This window comes from Leptomonas pyrrhocoris (assembly GCF_001293395.1).
Source record: "Leptomonas pyrrhocoris isolate H10 chromosome Unknown, whole genome shotgun sequence".
NCBI lineage: Eukaryota > Euglenozoa > Kinetoplastea > Trypanosomatida > Trypanosomatidae > Leptomonas > Leptomonas pyrrhocoris.
In genome coordinates this window covers 219680-237363 of record NW_015438364.1, presented here as the reverse complement: position 1 = coordinate 237363, position 17684 = coordinate 219680, and the positions used below count along the sequence as shown (strand labels likewise).

Genomic DNA, 17684 nt, shown 5'->3' with positions numbered 1-17684 from the left:
CGTATGTGCGGTCCAAGGACAATCCGGCGAACGCTTTGTCGAGGGGTCGCCTCTTGACCGCCCAACGACGTGGCGACGGGGAAAACCTTGCGAAGGGGAGGACTGAGGGTGAATGGAAAAGGACTTCTGCCGCTTCGTTTGTTTCTGCTACCGTCGAACAAAAGAAAGAAGAATCATGAAATGCACTTTTGCTCTTCTCAACTATCTGTATTCATTCGTGTTTAAGAGTTCGACACCTTGCTCTCCCTGGCTTGCATTATGATGCAGTTATAAATGCTTGTCACCTTCTTTCTTTTTCCTTTTATCTTTCCCCCTTCTCCTTCCTCGACCCTGAAATCGTCCACAATTATTCTGGTACGCCGTATTCTCTCCCCCCCTCCCACCGCCTTCGCTACTTCACCGTTACCGCTGCCGCCACTCGTGCGCCAGACGTCTATGTTTTTCCTCCGCTACCTTTCCTAGCCGAATACGAAAAGCAATAGTCTTCGTTAGCTGCCGTCATATTGTTGTTTCTGTCTCTTGTTATTTTCTTAATATATTTGTTTTATTATTTGCTATTCATTCGGTGCTTCGTTCGTACCCGCTACCCAGAAAGGAACGCACCGTGGCTATCGGCGCCTCTTCTCCGTGCATCACGCTTCCTCTCCCCGCGACACCGCTTCACCTCGAGAGATCGTTGTCTGCGTCGGGTGAGCGTTTGACACGAGTTTCTGTGCACTGCACTCGAAGCTGCGTAGCCGGTATCGACCAACCCGATTGATGTAGGACATCGCTGTCCTCTTTCCTTTTCGTTTCTTCAAATCTAAGGCTCTCTGCGGCCTCCAACTTCCGGTTTAACCCGAAACAATCCAAAAAAGTTACAAATACTCCTTTCAAAAAAAAATATATACAAGCAAACACCATAACTACTTTCTTTTTTAAATTTCTCTTCGTCTTTCGCTCTCTTGATTCATCTTTAAGTTTGTTATCCAGTGCTCTTAAACCGTTATCTTTGTCTTCTCTTTTTACTAAAAACAAACTCTGTTCTCACTGTCTTCCAAGCGACGGAAGAAGTTGACAAAGCAGAAATAGTTCAGCACCTCTGTCCGCTCTTTCGTCTTTAAACGTGACCCTTTTTGCTAGGCGAAAGAAGCAAGTAGAGCGCAAGTGTTGTGCTTCCGCCACCTAAGCCTACAAACCACAGCCACTACCTCTCTTTCTCAACCACTCACTGAGAAAAGACACACACACACACCGCACACTGCAGGTATCGCCATTAGAGCTTCGGTTTCTGGTGTCCGATATTTGTCTGTTGGCTTTGAGTACGTGAAGTGCTTCCAAATAAAGTACAACCACTACAACAATTTTTTGTTTTTTTCTCGTAAGCGTCGGCGTTTTTAGGAACTGTCGATTCGACGGCTTTCCGCTTTAGTGTACCGTCTTTTGGATACTTTGTTCGCACACTGCGTTCAGCAGAACGTGGACCTTTTTTCTCGTGTGATCTAACTGTTAGTATCACATATATATTTTTAACCAGCGTTTCGCCTTTTTAATAGCAAGGCGCGTTTCTGCAACGCTCTCCCGTACGCACACACGTGGCTGAATCCAGTTGTACAAGTAACACCGACTTCTTTACGTAAAAACTAAGTACGGAAGCCGTCTTTTTGTGTTTTTCAAGTAATATTTCTTTTCTGTTGAAGTGTTCTTCGCCTTTTCCCCTCGTTCGGATCGTTTGTTAAGGTTGACGGCTGAAGTACCTTGCTGACGTGTCCCCACAATTCTCTGTGCAGCCGCCCATTTCGATCGCGACGAAGTGTGGCGCTGACCGCTGCCTGACTCATCAAGGGCCCAATCAAAGGATCGGCAGCAGCATTCGCTTTTTCTCGCTTTCCCCAGTTCTCTTGTGATCTATCGCGCTGTTTCAGGTGCTAAGAAACGTGCGTGCTATCATCAGATCACGACCACTGAAGTAGCAGACCCGCAGGCCCACTACCCTTGCGTCAACAAGATCAAGCGCGCTTTCCCAACCCCACTGCCATCCCCTCACACTCACACACACACGCAACAATGTCGTTCTTGAGGCAGTACTTCATTCAGCTGTATGGATTCCTCGTGAAGACGTTCCTGCAGCGGTGGCGGACGCCGGTCTCGACGGTTGTGGAGATCCTGCTGCCATGCCTGTTCGTTATTCTTATGTCGATTGCGTACTGGCGCTGTGAGAGCACGATTGTGCCGGCGACGACGTACGACGGCGGGGCTGCGTCGCCTGCGTTGAACATGACGGAGTTCTTGACGTACTTCGCATGCAAGAAGATGAGCTCGAAGCTGAAGGTGCCGTGGTACCCCTGCAGTCCGACGTTGAACGCGACCACCGGTGTGTGCATGAGTTTGATCGGGAACGGGGAGGAGGTCTGCTTCCCAATGGCGTCGTACGGCAAGATGAGCGGCATCATTTACGCCATGTACTTTGGCAGCGGCCCCCTTGCGCTGAACTCGATGGACGGACACCTCACGCTGGCCGCCATGGTGACGCAGATCGCGCGCCAGGACAACCCGACGTACTTCGGCCGCAGCGGGCGCGCGAGTCTGTCGCACTACGGCAAGCTGCTGGTGTCGAGCGACTCGGATGCTGTGGCGCAGCGCTTCATGAAGTTCTGCCGCGAGAAGAGTGCGATGTGTGGGGAGGTGCTGCACAGCACGCCGTTTACGTCGCTGGACGCTGCGCAGGACTACGCGGCGGCGAACCAGAACACCGTGTGGGGCATCGTGGACATCCCCTCCGCGTCGCTGACCACGACCGGGGAGACCGATTTCACGATCAGCATGAATTTCACGGCGACGGCGAACACCGCGAAGGGGCAGGTGAAGTCGCTGTTCTCGCGCGGCCTGGTGACGGACGGCAGCGCCGGCTATGTGCTGTACTGGACGAGCGGCTTCATGACTCTCCAGACGTTCGTGCATGAGTTCTACATGCAGGAGGCGCTGAGCAAGTTCGCCGTTGTCGGCCCCGCCGCCTACGCGTCCGATGCGGCGTCCGGCGTGGAGGGCATCAGCAAGTATCTGACGCCGTACGGGTCGGAGGTGATTCCGATGCCGACCAGTGCGCACTTCGACAACGCGTTCCTGACGAGGTGGGCGTACTACATGCCGCTGCTGGCGATGATGGCTGCCCTGTACCCGACGTCGCGCCTGGTGATGCTGATTGTGAGCGAGAAGCACAACGGCATCCGTGAGGCGATGCTGATCATGGGCCTGAACCCGTCCTGCCTGTTCTTTGGCTGGTACGCGTCGACGCTGATCATCGACATCATCGCGTCGCTGCTGGCTGCGATGTTTCTCAAGGTGGGCTTCTTCAGCCGCGTGGACTACGGGCTGCTTGTGCTCCTGTACTTTTCGTTCATGCAGCAGAACACGGCGCTGTGCTTCTTGGTCAGCTCCATCTTCAAGAACCCGCGCGTGGCGAGTTGGTTCATCGCGTTCGTGCTGTTCGTGTGCGCGATCCCGTCGTATTCTTTTCCGGTCGGGATGACAGACATCCAGAAGATCTTCTGCTGCCTGATTCCGTGCGTGGGTTATGCCGAGGTGTTCACCATGATGCTGAACTACGTGTCTGCCGGGGTGCATTACGGATGGCCGCAGGCGCGCGTGGGCTACTTCGACTACTCCATGGCGATCGGCATGATGTGGGCGTCCTTCGGCATCCTGATGCTGCTCGGCTTCTACCTGGATCGCGTCTCCTTCGGCGCCGTTGGCCGCCGTGCGCACCCGCTCTTCTTCCTGATGCCGCTGTGGAACATGTTCCACAAGCCGAAGGCCCCCCTGATCAAGATGAGCGACATGGGTACGCCGCTGGTCCGCGGCTCGCTTGTGACACCCGAGACGCCGGAGGGCTCGGAAGCCTACGGTGAGTCTGCGAATACCAGTGCGCTGAAGAAGAGCAAGAAGGAGGAGGAGGACACGCACCGGCTGATCGAGCACTACAACGACGTGGTGGACCCGCTGGACCCGTCCATCGCCGCCGTGTTCCACCGCCTGCGCAAGATTTACATTGGCGGCGGTATCGTGGGCTTCTTCTACACGTACTTCACCGGACTGTTCCGCAACGGTGACCGTGTGGTTGCGCTGGACGGAGTGACGTTTGCGATGCGGACCGGCGAGGTGAGCGTGCTGCTGGGGCCGAACGGCGCGGGCAAGACGACGATCATGGGGATGGCGATCGGCATGGTGAGCCCGACGAACGGCGACGTGTACGTGCGTGGGTACGACGCCCGCGAGCACCTGGACGAGTGCCGGCAGAACATCGGGTACTGCCCGCAGAACGACATCGTGTGGTCGCACCTGACGGTGGAGGAGCACATCACTTTCTACGCACGCATGAAGGGCGCCGAGTCGATCGATGTGCGGGACAAGGTGGCGCACGTGATGGACCTCCTGGAGCTGACGGAGAAGCGCCACTGCAAGGCGAGCAACCTGTCCGGTGGCCAGCGCCGTCGCCTGTGCGTTGCCGTTGCGATGGTGGGCGACTCGTCGGTGCTGTTTCTGGATGAGCCGACTGCGGGCATGGACATCAGGGGCCGCAAGACGGTGTACGACGCGCTGAATCGGTCCCGCGCGAAGCGGAGCGTGCTGATCTCGACGCACTTGCTGGACGAGGCGGACCGCATTGCGGACCGCGTGCTGATCGTGAACAAAGGGCTGCTGTGCGCGGAGGGCTCGACGATGTACCTGAAGTCGCAGATGGAGGTGGGCTACGTCGTGACGTGCCTGCTGGAGGGCGGCATGACGACGAGCGACGAGAACCGCGCCGCGGCCGCGCTGGTGGACTTTGTGCGCGCAGAGAGCTACACGGCGCAGCGGGGCCAGACGGGGAGGGAGGACGGCTGCGTGGTGCTGGGTGCGGAGCGCCGTGGCCGCGAGGTGTCGTTCCGCTTCCCGATGACGCTGCTGGGGTCTGCGGGCGTGGGTCTGCTGTCGCTGATCCAGGCCAACAGCAAGCGTCTCGGCCTGCGCAACGTTGCGCTGAACCTGACGACGCTGGAGGACGTGTTCTTCACGGTGACGCGCACGCGGCCGCTGATGGCTGCCGTTGCGGAGGGGGAGCTGGTGACCGGCATGGCCGCGTCGAGCGACTCCGCGGTGAAGTCGCCGCTGTCGCCGTCGTCGACGGAGAACCTGTACGAGACGAACGTGGGCGTTGCTGCGGTGTTTTGCCGCCACTTCCGCGCGCTGTTCCTGAAGCGGTGCCACTACGCGCAGCGCGACATCAAGCTGCTGGTGTACCAGGTGCTGCTGCCGGTGATCTTCCTGCTGCTGTCGCTGCTGGTGAACCTGGTGCGCGACCCGAACCAACCGTCGCTGCGGCTGGACATGACGATGTACCCCGAATACGCGACAAACCCGTCGCAGGTGATGACGGCGTACTCGGACTTCAGCGGGCAGGTGCGGCACATAGGCCGGCCGTTAACAGTGACGAATGCGTTCCACCTGAGCGCGGATCTGCCGGACAGCGCGTGGGGCTCGCACTACAAAACGGACTACCGCAGCATCGCGAGCGGGCAGGCGAACGCGACGTACGACATGAGCAACTTCCTGATGGAGGACATCGACACGCACACCTCGCCGCGCTACATTGCGATTGCCCCCGTTGGCGCGGTGTTCCAGGCAGGCATGCCAAAGATACTTCCGACGCTCATGCACAACACCACGACGAGCCACGCCGCGCCGCAGGCGCTGGACGCGCTGTACCGCCTTGCGCGGACGCAGCTGTTTGGCGCGAGCGTGCCGCAGCACACCGTGGTGAACTCACCAATGAAGCTTGGCGAGTTTGAGAAGAATATGGTAGCTACCAGCAAACAAGTGATGATGGGCATCTTCATTATCATACCTTTCATCTTCATCCCGTCCAACACGATTGGGTACATTGTGGAGGAGGAGGAGTCGGGTGCGCGGCACATGCAGTGGCTCTCTGGAATGAGTGTGTTTGCCTACTGGATGAGCAGCTTCATGTTCGACGTGGCGTGCTACATTGGGACGCAGATTCTCACCTTTGTTATCTTCGTGATCTTCAACCGCACGGAGTTCGTAAGCAAGGATACGGTGGGCCCTGCGATTGTGATGTTCCTGTTCTACGGCGTGTCGTCGATCCCCGTGAGCTACTTCATGAGCTTCTTCTTCAAATCAGCGTTCTCTGCGCAGTCGGTTGTGTTCTGCATCAACTTCACGTTTGGCTTCTTGTGGGTGACAGTGGAGTCGATGATTGCGGAGCAGGCGTTGCTGTTCGCACAAGTTGTGACGTATATCCTTCGCATTTTCCCTGCTGTCTGCTTTGGCGAATCGATGTACGTGCTTTCCGGCACGGAGATGGCGAACATGATGTTCCCGACGCGGGTGAAGACGAGCCTGTTTGCGCTGCTGAAAATCAACGCCAGAGGCACTCCAACTGGCGGCATCGGAACGGGCCTGATCTACATGTCGTGCGTTGGTGTGGGGTGCACGATCGCGTTGATCATCGTGGAGTACCTGCGTCTGCAGCGCCTGAACGCATTCTTCACGCAGTGCTGCACGAGCGCGAACGAGGAGGATGCGGCGGAGCACGCGCTACTGGAGCAGCAGGACCCCACTGTGCTGGCGGAGGAGCGGCGCGTGTGCGCGGACGAGACCGGACCTGCGACGGACCGGATTGCGGTGCAGCACCTGCACAAGCGCTTCATGGGTGAGCACCACGCCGCGGTGGAGGACATCTCCTTCGGCGTGCGCGAGGGCGAGGTGTTGGGCCTGCTGGGTCTGAACGGCGCTGGCAAGACGACAACGGTGGGCATTCTGGCTGGCGAAGTGATTGCGACGGGCGGCAAGGCCTTTGTGAACCACTACGCGGTGCAGAGCCTTGCGAGCCGGTCCTACGTGGGCTACTGCCCGCAGTACGACGCGCTGCTGTGCAACCTGAGTGCGGAGGAGCACCTGTGGCTGTACGCGCGGCTGCGCGGGATCCGCGAGAAGTACATCGAGGTGGAGGTCCCTGTCCTGCTGCGCGAGCTCGGCCTGTCCCCGTTCCGCACGCAGGCGGCGGGCTCCCTGAGTGGCGGCAACAAGCGCCGCCTGTCGCTTGCGATTGCTCTTGTGGGCCACACGACGAGTGTGCTGCTGGATGAACCGACGTCCGGCATGGACGCCGTGGCGCGCGCGCAGACGTGCGAGATGGTGCGGCGGCTGACGGTGGACAAGTCCGTTGTGCTGACGACGCACCTGCTGGACGAGGTGGAGGCGCTGGCGGACCGCGTTGCCTTCGTGGTGCGCGGCAACCTCCGCTGCGTGGGCACCCCGCAGGAGCTGAAGGCTGCGTACAACACGGAGGCGTCCTACACGCTGAGCGTGCTCTTCCCGAACACGGTGCGTCTGCAGAGCGAGGAGAAGGACCTCGTGGAGAAGGTGCGCGAGTACGTGCTGCAGACGGTTTCCGCGATGGGCACGCAGAGCGACGCCAAGCGTGAGATCACGTGCGAGGTGAGCGAGGTGCACCCGTGCTCGATGGTGCTGCTTGTGAACGGCGACCTGCCTGCGATCTGCGCGGTTGTGTCGCAGCTGCAGGGCGGGCGTGCGGAGGGCATCCCCGCCACCACGTACGTGAGCGTGAGCCAGCCGACGCTGGAGGACATTCTACTTCTGCAGTAGCCGTGTGCGTCGCCGCGCGAGCAGACGAGCATTGTTTCTGTTGATTATCTTACCGGTAGTTCTTTATCACGTAGGCATCTCTTTTTTCTTTCTTTCCCCTGCCGCTCTGAGATGGCAGCAAGCGGCGGAGTCCGCACCGGGCGGACTGCACCACCGCGTCTTCTTCCCTTGCCGCACCACGGTGGAGACACCATCGGCGGCAGTGAGGCCGTGTGATGCACCGCGGTGGTGGCGTGGCCGACTGCGAGCTCAGCGAGGTATGGTAGCAATAATAGTAAAAAAAAATAACCAAACCAAACAAAGAAGCGGACGGCTCGGTTGGCGTCTCGTTCTTTTTTCCTTCTCTCCATCTCGTTCTCCTCCGTGCCGTGCGGGTCCTGCCTCTCTCCCACAGGCACCCCCACCCGGACGGGCCGCCCTCGACGGACACTCGCGCCTCGCGTCGTCTGCGCTCCTCCTTCGTTCCGACACGTTCCTTCCTGCCTGCCGTGCTCTACACCCGCTCTCTCTCCCTGACCGCTGTGCGTGACGGGCGGGGCAGGCGGGCGACGGCGGCTGATGCTGGCGTGTGGCGGTGATAGGTGTGTGTGCAGCCGACGCTCCCGGGCACGGAGAACCTGCACCCCCTGCGGGGTGAGAGGACGAGTATCAACGCCAGCGAGAGGGCAGAGCGCGGTGCGGCGTACGGAAAGGGTACGTCGCTTGTCCGCTCTTTTCTGTGCATGAAGCAGTAGCGAGACACGGTTGGACGATTAGACGGCGGAGATGAGTAGGCCGAGCGGTTTATGTCTGTCTTTGTTTTGTTTCGAATTGTATCTCTCTCTATCGTTGGGTGGGTTTGCGCTCTGGAGTCTTTCTTGTTCTCTTGTCGTCTTGAGAACCACAAATCCATAAACATCTTCGCTGCCCTCACCTGCCCAACCCTCCTTGGCTCCCGTGGGGTGCACTCCCCTGAGGAATGTGAGGTCTGGGTAAGGGTCTTGGAGGTGTACCTCTCCACCCGCCAGTCGGCTCAAATCCGTATGGTCGCCAAGGATGGGCAGGGAAGTCCGATGATGTTGAGTTGCAAGGCGTCTGATGAGGGCGGAGGGATCGTGGCGAATCGCCTAATTGGTGCGCTGCCGTCTTCCCGAATTGCGGGAAGAAGTTTCTGCGTCCAACGGCCGGATGGACCGAGCCTTTCTGCCTAAGGTTTTGATATTCTGCATGGGTGGCAGAATGCAAGAAGGCCGTGTGATTTTGCAGTTGGAGGGGTGGTCTCACGCCTTGAAGATCACCTCCGCAGAATTGCGGCGCCAGTCGTGTTACGTGAACACGAGGCACGAGGCGTTGGGGCAACGGAGGCCAGCAGTCAGACGAGAAATTCCTCCTTCCGGCGGCTTTGCAGGAGCACGTGGTGGACCCGGATTAGTTAATGGTCGACTTCCGGTACCACCGAGAGACGTTCAAGAGCGGGTCAGAGATGCTCGACAAGGACGGGCCAATTGCCACGATAACAGCGCCCCAGTCGTACCCCCCGTAGGGGCGAGTCTCTCCTCCGCTTTGGTAATCGATGCATCGCTAGATGGGCGGGGGAGCGATGCTTTTTCTGGAGAACGGCGGAATCAGAGTCCCCAGTGAGGCATGGGAAGCCGCGCCACCGATGATCGCTTCTGATACGATGCGTGCCGTCTATTTCGTCCTGGTGGCTTTCGCACATCATATGAGGGGCCATGTTGCGATTCGTGTTGGCAACACGGCAGCCAGGCATGTCCTCAAGAAGAAAACGGCGAACTCCCAGGCTTTACAGCCTGGGCTTCAGTGGCACCTGCAATTGCTGCGAAAGCTCCATTTAACGGCTTCGTATGCGTATGTGCGGTCCAAGGACAATCCGGCGAACGCTTTGTCGAGGGGTCGCCTCTTGACCGCCCAACGACGTGGCGACGGGGAAAACCTTGCGAAGGGGAGGACTGAGGGTGAATGGAAAAGGACTTCTGCCGCTTCGTTTGTTTCTGCTACCGTCGAACAAAAGAAAGAAGAATCATGAAATGCACTTTTGCTCTTCTCAACTATCTGTATTCATTCGTGTTTAAGAGTTCGACACCTTGCTCTCCCTGGCTTGCATTATGATGCAGTTATAAATGCTTGTCACCTTCTTTCTTTTTCCTTTTATCTTTCCCCCTTCTCCTTCCTCGACCCTGAAATCGTCCACAATTATTCTGGTACGCCGTATTCTCTCCCCCCCTCCCACCGCCTTCGCTACTTCACCGTTACCGCTGCCGCCACTCGTGCGCCAGACGTCTATGTTTTTCCTCCGCTACCTTTCCTAGCCGAATACGAAAAGCAATAGTCTTCGTTAGCTGCCGTCATATTGTTGTTTCTGTCTCTTGTTATTTTCTTAATATATTTGTTTTATTATTTGCTATTCATTCGGTGCTTCGTTCGTACCCGCTACCCAGAAAGGAACGCACCGTGGCTATCGGCGCCTCTTCTCCGTGCATCACGCTTCCTCTCCCCGCGACACCGCTTCACCTCGAGAGATCGTTGTCTGCGTCGGGTGAGCGTTTGACACGAGTTTCTGTGCACTGCACTCGAAGCTGCGTAGCCGGTATCGACCAACCCGATTGATGTAGGACATCGCTGTCCTCTTTCCTTTTCGTTTCTTCAAATCTAAGGCTCTCTGCGGCCTCCAACTTCCGGTTTAACCCGAAACAATCCAAAAAAGTTACAAATACTCCTTTCAAAAAAAAATATATACAAGCAAACACCATAACTACTTTCTTTTTTAAATTTCTCTTCGTCTTTCGCTCTCTTGATTCATCTTTAAGTTTGTTATCCAGTGCTCTTAAACCGTTATCTTTGTCTTCTCTTTTTACTAAAAACAAACTCTGTTCTCACTGTCTTCCAAGCGACGGAAGAAGTTGACAAAGCAGAAATAGTTCAGCACCTCTGTCCGCTCTTTCGTCTTTAAACGTGACCCTTTTTGCTAGGCGAAAGAAGCAAGTAGAGCGCAAGTGTTGTGCTTCCGCCACCTAAGCCTACAAACCACAGCCACTACCTCTCTTTCTCAACCACTCACTGAGAAAAGACACACACACACACCGCACACTGCAGGTATCGCCATTAGAGCTTCGGTTTCTGGTGTCCGATATTTGTCTGTTGGCTTTGAGTACGTGAAGTGCTTCCAAATAAAGTACAACCACTACAACAATTTTTTGTTTTTTTCTCGTAAGCGTCGGCGTTTTTAGGAACTGTCGATTCGACGGCTTTCCGCTTTAGTGTACCGTCTTTTGGATACTTTGTTCGCACACTGCGTTCAGCAGAACGTGGACCTTTTTTCTCGTGTGATCTAACTGTTAGTATCACATATATATTTTTAACCAGCGTTTCGCCTTTTTAATAGCAAGGCGCGTTTCTGCAACGCTCTCCCGTACGCACACACGTGGCTGAATCCAGTTGTACAAGTAACACCGACTTCTTTACGTAAAAACTAAGTACGGAAGCCGTCTTTTTGTGTTTTTCAAGTAATATTTCTTTTCTGTTGAAGTGTTCTTCGCCTTTTCCCCTCGTTCGGATCGTTTGTTAAGGTTGACGGCTGAAGTACCTTGCTGACGTGTCCCCACAATTCTCTGTGCAGCCGCCCATTTCGATCGCGACGAAGTGTGGCGCTGACCGCTGCCTGACTCATCAAGGGCCCAATCAAAGGATCGGCAGCAGCATTCGCTTTTTCTCGCTTTCCCCAGTTCTCTTGTGATCTATCGCGCTGTTTCAGGTGCTAAGAAACGTGCGTGCTATCATCAGATCACGACCACTGAAGTAGCAGACCCGCAGGCCCACTACCCTTGCGTCAACAAGATCAAGCGCGCTTTCCCAACCCCACTGCCATCCCCTCACACTCACACACACACGCAACAATGTCGTTCTTGAGGCAGTACTTCATTCAGCTGTATGGATTCCTCGTGAAGACGTTCCTGCAGCGGTGGCGGACGCCGGTCTCGACGGTTGTGGAGATCCTGCTGCCATGCCTGTTCGTTATTCTTATGTCGATTGCGTACTGGCGCTGTGAGAGCACGATTGTGCCGGCGACGACGTACGACGGCGGGGCTGCGTCGCCTGCGTTGAACATGACGGAGTTCTTGACGTACTTCGCATGCAAGAAGATGAGCTCGAAGCTGAAGGTGCCGTGGTACCCCTGCAGTCCGACGTTGAACGCGACCACCGGTGTGTGCATGAGTTTGATCGGGAACGGGGAGGAGGTCTGCTTCCCAATGGCGTCGTACGGCAAGATGAGCGGCATCATTTACGCCATGTACTTTGGCAGCGGCCCCCTTGCGCTGAACTCGATGGACGGACACCTCACGCTGGCCGCCATGGTGACGCAGATCGCGCGCCAGGACAACCCGACGTACTTCGGCCGCAGCGGGCGCGCGAGTCTGTCGCACTACGGCAAGCTGCTGGTGTCGAGCGACTCGGATGCTGTGGCGCAGCGCTTCATGAAGTTCTGCCGCGAGAAGAGTGCGATGTGTGGGGAGGTGCTGCACAGCACGCCGTTTACGTCGCTGGACGCTGCGCAGGACTACGCGGCGGCGAACCAGAACACCGTGTGGGGCATCGTGGACATCCCCTCCGCGTCGCTGACCACGACCGGGGAGACCGATTTCACGATCAGCATGAATTTCACGGCGACGGCGAACACCGCGAAGGGGCAGGTGAAGTCGCTGTTCTCGCGCGGCCTGGTGACGGACGGCAGCGCCGGCTATGTGCTGTACTGGACGAGCGGCTTCATGACTCTCCAGACGTTCGTGCATGAGTTCTACATGCAGGAGGCGCTGAGCAAGTTCGCCGTTGTCGGCCCCGCCGCCTACGCGTCCGATGCGGCGTCCGGCGTGGAGGGCATCAGCAAGTATCTGACGCCGTACGGGTCGGAGGTGATTCCGATGCCGACCAGTGCGCACTTCGACAACGCGTTCCTGACGAGGTGGGCGTACTACATGCCGCTGCTGGCGATGATGGCTGCCCTGTACCCGACGTCGCGCCTGGTGATGCTGATTGTGAGCGAGAAGCACAACGGCATCCGTGAGGCGATGCTGATCATGGGCCTGAACCCGTCCTGCCTGTTCTTTGGCTGGTACGCGTCGACGCTGATCATCGACATCATCGCGTCGCTGCTGGCTGCGATGTTTCTCAAGGTGGGCTTCTTCAGCCGCGTGGACTACGGGCTGCTTGTGCTCCTGTACTTTTCGTTCATGCAGCAGAACACGGCGCTGTGCTTCTTGGTCAGCTCCATCTTCAAGAACCCGCGCGTGGCGAGTTGGTTCATCGCGTTCGTGCTGTTCGTGTGCGCGATCCCGTCGTATTCTTTTCCGGTCGGGATGACAGACATCCAGAAGATCTTCTGCTGCCTGATTCCGTGCGTGGGTTATGCCGAGGTGTTCACCATGATGCTGAACTACGTGTCTGCCGGGGTGCATTACGGATGGCCGCAGGCGCGCGTGGGCTACTTCGACTACTCCATGGCGATCGGCATGATGTGGGCGTCCTTCGGCATCCTGATGCTGCTCGGCTTCTACCTGGATCGCGTCTCCTTCGGCGCCGTTGGCCGCCGTGCGCACCCGCTCTTCTTCCTGATGCCGCTGTGGAACATGTTCCACAAGCCGAAGGCCCCCCTGATCAAGATGAGCGACATGGGTACGCCGCTGGTCCGCGGCTCGCTTGTGACACCCGAGACGCCGGAGGGCTCGGAAGCCTACGGTGAGTCTGCGAATACCAGTGCGCTGAAGAAGAGCAAGAAGGAGGAGGAGGACACGCACCGGCTGATCGAGCACTACAACGACGTGGTGGACCCGCTGGACCCGTCCATCGCCGCCGTGTTCCACCGCCTGCGCAAGATTTACATTGGCGGCGGTATCGTGGGCTTCTTCTACACGTACTTCACCGGACTGTTCCGCAACGGTGACCGTGTGGTTGCGCTGGACGGAGTGACGTTTGCGATGCGGACCGGCGAGGTGAGCGTGCTGCTGGGGCCGAACGGCGCGGGCAAGACGACGATCATGGGGATGGCGATCGGCATGGTGAGCCCGACGAACGGCGACGTGTACGTGCGTGGGTACGACGCCCGCGAGCACCTGGACGAGTGCCGGCAGAACATCGGGTACTGCCCGCAGAACGACATCGTGTGGTCGCACCTGACGGTGGAGGAGCACATCACTTTCTACGCACGCATGAAGGGCGCCGAGTCGATCGATGTGCGGGACAAGGTGGCGCACGTGATGGACCTCCTGGAGCTGACGGAGAAGCGCCACTGCAAGGCGAGCAACCTGTCCGGTGGCCAGCGCCGTCGCCTGTGCGTTGCCGTTGCGATGGTGGGCGACTCGTCGGTGCTGTTTCTGGATGAGCCGACTGCGGGCATGGACATCAGGGGCCGCAAGACGGTGTACGACGCGCTGAATCGGTCCCGCGCGAAGCGGAGCGTGCTGATCTCGACGCACTTGCTGGACGAGGCGGACCGCATTGCGGACCGCGTGCTGATCGTGAACAAAGGGCTGCTGTGCGCGGAGGGCTCGACGATGTACCTGAAGTCGCAGATGGAGGTGGGCTACGTCGTGACGTGCCTGCTGGAGGGCGGCATGACGACGAGCGACGAGAACCGCGCCGCGGCCGCGCTGGTGGACTTTGTGCGCGCAGAGAGCTACACGGCGCAGCGGGGCCAGACGGGGAGGGAGGACGGCTGCGTGGTGCTGGGTGCGGAGCGCCGTGGCCGCGAGGTGTCGTTCCGCTTCCCGATGACGCTGCTGGGGTCTGCGGGCGTGGGTCTGCTGTCGCTGATCCAGGCCAACAGCAAGCGTCTCGGCCTGCGCAACGTTGCGCTGAACCTGACGACGCTGGAGGACGTGTTCTTCACGGTGACGCGCACGCGGCCGCTGATGGCTGCCGTTGCGGAGGGGGAGCTGGTGACCGGCATGGCCGCGTCGAGCGACTCCGCGGTGAAGTCGCCGCTGTCGCCGTCGTCGACGGAGAACCTGTACGAGACGAACGTGGGCGTTGCTGCGGTGTTTTGCCGCCACTTCCGCGCGCTGTTCCTGAAGCGGTGCCACTACGCGCAGCGCGACATCAAGCTGCTGGTGTACCAGGTGCTGCTGCCGGTGATCTTCCTGCTGCTGTCGCTGCTGGTGAACCTGGTGCGCGACCCGAACCAACCGTCGCTGCGGCTGGACATGACGATGTACCCCGAATACGCGACAAACCCGTCGCAGGTGATGACGGCGTACTCGGACTTCAGCGGGCAGGTGCGGCACATAGGCCGGCCGTTAACAGTGACGAATGCGTTCCACCTGAGCGCGGATCTGCCGGACAGCGCGTGGGGCTCGCACTACAAAACGGACTACCGCAGCATCGCGAGCGGGCAGGCGAACGCGACGTACGACATGAGCAACTTCCTGATGGAGGACATCGACACGCACACCTCGCCGCGCTACATTGCGATTGCCCCCGTTGGCGCGGTGTTCCAGGCAGGCATGCCAAAGATACTTCCGACGCTCATGCACAACACCACGACGAGCCACGCCGCGCCGCAGGCGCTGGACGCGCTGTACCGCCTTGCGCGGACGCAGCTGTTTGGCGCGAGCGTGCCGCAGCACACCGTGGTGAACTCACCAATGAAGCTTGGCGAGTTTGAGAAGAATATGGTAGCTACCAGCAAACAAGTGATGATGGGCATCTTCATTATCATACCTTTCATCTTCATCCCGTCCAACACGATTGGGTACATTGTGGAGGAGGAGGAGTCGGGTGCGCGGCACATGCAGTGGCTCTCTGGAATGAGTGTGTTTGCCTACTGGATGAGCAGCTTCATGTTCGACGTGGCGTGCTACATTGGGACGCAGATTCTCACCTTTGTTATCTTCGTGATCTTCAACCGCACGGAGTTCGTAAGCAAGGATACGGTGGGCCCTGCGATTGTGATGTTCCTGTTCTACGGCGTGTCGTCGATCCCCGTGAGCTACTTCATGAGCTTCTTCTTCAAATCAGCGTTCTCTGCGCAGTCGGTTGTGTTCTGCATCAACTTCACGTTTGGCTTCTTGTGGGTGACAGTGGAGTCGATGATTGCGGAGCAGGCGTTGCTGTTCGCACAAGTTGTGACGTATATCCTTCGCATTTTCCCTGCTGTCTGCTTTGGCGAATCGATGTACGTGCTTTCCGGCACGGAGATGGCGAACATGATGTTCCCGACGCGGGTGAAGACGAGCCTGTTTGCGCTGCTGAAAATCAACGCCAGAGGCACTCCAACTGGCGGCATCGGAACGGGCCTGATCTACATGTCGTGCGTTGGTGTGGGGTGCACGATCGCGTTGATCATCGTGGAGTACCTGCGTCTGCAGCGCCTGAACGCATTCTTCACGCAGTGCTGCACGAGCGCGAACGAGGAGGATGCGGCGGAGCACGCGCTACTGGAGCAGCAGGACCCCACTGTGCTGGCGGAGGAGCGGCGCGTGTGCGCGGACGAGACCGGACCTGCGACGGACCGGATTGCGGTGCAGCACCTGCACAAGCGCTTCATGGGTGAGCACCACGCCGCGGTGGAGGACATCTCCTTCGGCGTGCGCGAGGGCGAGGTGTTGGGCCTGCTGGGTCTGAACGGCGCTGGCAAGACGACAACGGTGGGCATTCTGGCTGGCGAAGTGATTGCGACGGGCGGCAAGGCCTTTGTGAACCACTACGCGGTGCAGAGCCTTGCGAGCCGGTCCTACGTGGGCTACTGCCCGCAGTACGACGCGCTGCTGTGCAACCTGAGTGCGGAGGAGCACCTGTGGCTGTACGCGCGGCTGCGCGGGATCCGCGAGAAGTACATCGAGGTGGAGGTCCCTGTCCTGCTGCGCGAGCTCGGCCTGTCCCCGTTCCGCACGCAGGCGGCGGGCTCCCTGAGTGGCGGCAACAAGCGCCGCCTGTCGCTTGCGATTGCTCTTGTGGGCCACACGACGAGTGTGCTGCTGGATGAACCGACGTCCGGCATGGACGCCGTGGCGCGCGCGCAGACGTGCGAGATGGTGCGGCGGCTGACGGTGGACAAGTCCGTTGTGCTGACGACGCACCTGCTGGACGAGGTGGAGGCGCTGGCGGACCGCGTTGCCTTCGTGGTGCGCGGCAACCTCCGCTGCGTGGGCACCCCGCAGGAGCTGAAGGCTGCGTACAACACGGAGGCGTCCTACACGCTGAGCGTGCTCTTCCCGAACACGGTGCGTCTGCAGAGCGAGGAGAAGGACCTCGTGGAGAAGGTGCGCGAGTACGTGCTGCAGACGGTTTCCGCGATGGGCACGCAGAGCGACGCCAAGCGTGAGATCACGTGCGAGGTGAGCGAGGTGCACCCGTGCTCGATGGTGCTGCTTGTGAACGGCGACCTGCCTGCGATCTGCGCGGTTGTGTCGCAGCTGCAGGGCGGGCGTGCGGAGGGCATCCCCGCCACCACGTACGTGAGCGTGAGCCAGCCGACGCTGGAGGACATTCTACTTCTGCAGTAGCCGTGTGCGTCGCCGCGCGAGCAGACGAGCATTGTTTCTGTTGATTATCTTACCGGTAGTTCTTTATCACGTAGGCATCTCTTTTTTCTTTCTTTCCCCTGCCGCTCTGAGATGGCAGCAAGCGGCGGAGTCCGCACCGGGCGGACTGCACCACCGCGTCTTCTTCCCTTGCCGCACCACGGTGGAGACACCATCGGCGGCAGTGAGGCCGTGTGATGCACCGCGGTGGTGGCGTGGCCGACTGCGAGCTCAGCGAGGTATGGTAGCAATAATAGTAAAAAAAAATAACCAAACCAAACAAAGAAGCGGACGGCTCGGTTGGCGTCTCGTTCTTTTTTCCTTCTCTCCATCTCGTTCTCCTCCGTGCCGTGCGGGTCCTGCCTCTCTCCCACAGGCACCCCCACCCGGACGGGCCGCCCTCGACGGACACTCGCGCCTCGCGTCGTCTGCGCTCCTCCTTCGTTCCGACACGTTCCTTCCTGCCTGCCGTGCTCTACACCCGCTCTCTCTCCCTGACCGCTGTGCGTGACGGGCGGGGCAGGC

General features: G+C 58.7%; 3 protein-coding genes across 4 annotated transcripts; all 3 read left to right on the top strand.

The window, feature by feature from the left end:
- Window positions 1-428: 428 nt before the first annotated feature.
- Window positions 429-7647, top strand: ABB37_04625 (ATP-binding cassette protein subfamily A member 10 putativeABC transporter putative (ABCA10); the record flags this gene model as incomplete). The annotated part of the gene is made up of 1 exon (XM_015802362.1): window positions 429-7647. The coding sequence occupies exon 1, from the start codon at window positions 2047-2049 to the stop codon at window positions 7645-7647; it is 5601 nt and encodes a 1866-aa protein (XP_015658806.1). The 5' UTR covers window positions 429-2046.
- Window positions 7648-8524: 877 nt separating this feature from the next.
- On the top strand, window positions 8525-9267 carry ABB37_04624 (hypothetical protein; the record flags this gene model as incomplete). Of its 2 annotated transcripts, none has more annotated exons than XM_015802361.1 (1): window positions 8525-9267. In XM_015802361.1, exon 1 carries the CDS (start codon window positions 8815-8817, stop codon window positions 9265-9267), a length of 453 nt encoding a protein of 150 aa, XP_015658805.1. In that variant the 5' UTR covers window positions 8525-8814. The 2 variants fall into 2 exon arrangements, with proteins under 2 accessions (XP_015658805.1, XP_015658804.1); XM_015802360.1 differs by having other exon boundaries at window positions 8527-9267.
- A 655-nt stretch (window positions 9268-9922) lies between these two features.
- Window positions 9923-17141, top strand: ABB37_04623 (ATP-binding cassette protein subfamily A member 10 putativeABC transporter putative (ABCA10); the record flags this gene model as incomplete). Its single annotated transcript, XM_015802359.1, has 1 exon — window positions 9923-17141. The coding sequence occupies exon 1, from the start codon at window positions 11541-11543 to the stop codon at window positions 17139-17141; it is 5601 nt and encodes a 1866-aa protein (XP_015658803.1). The 5' UTR covers window positions 9923-11540.
- Window positions 17142-17684: the final 543 nt, after the last annotated feature.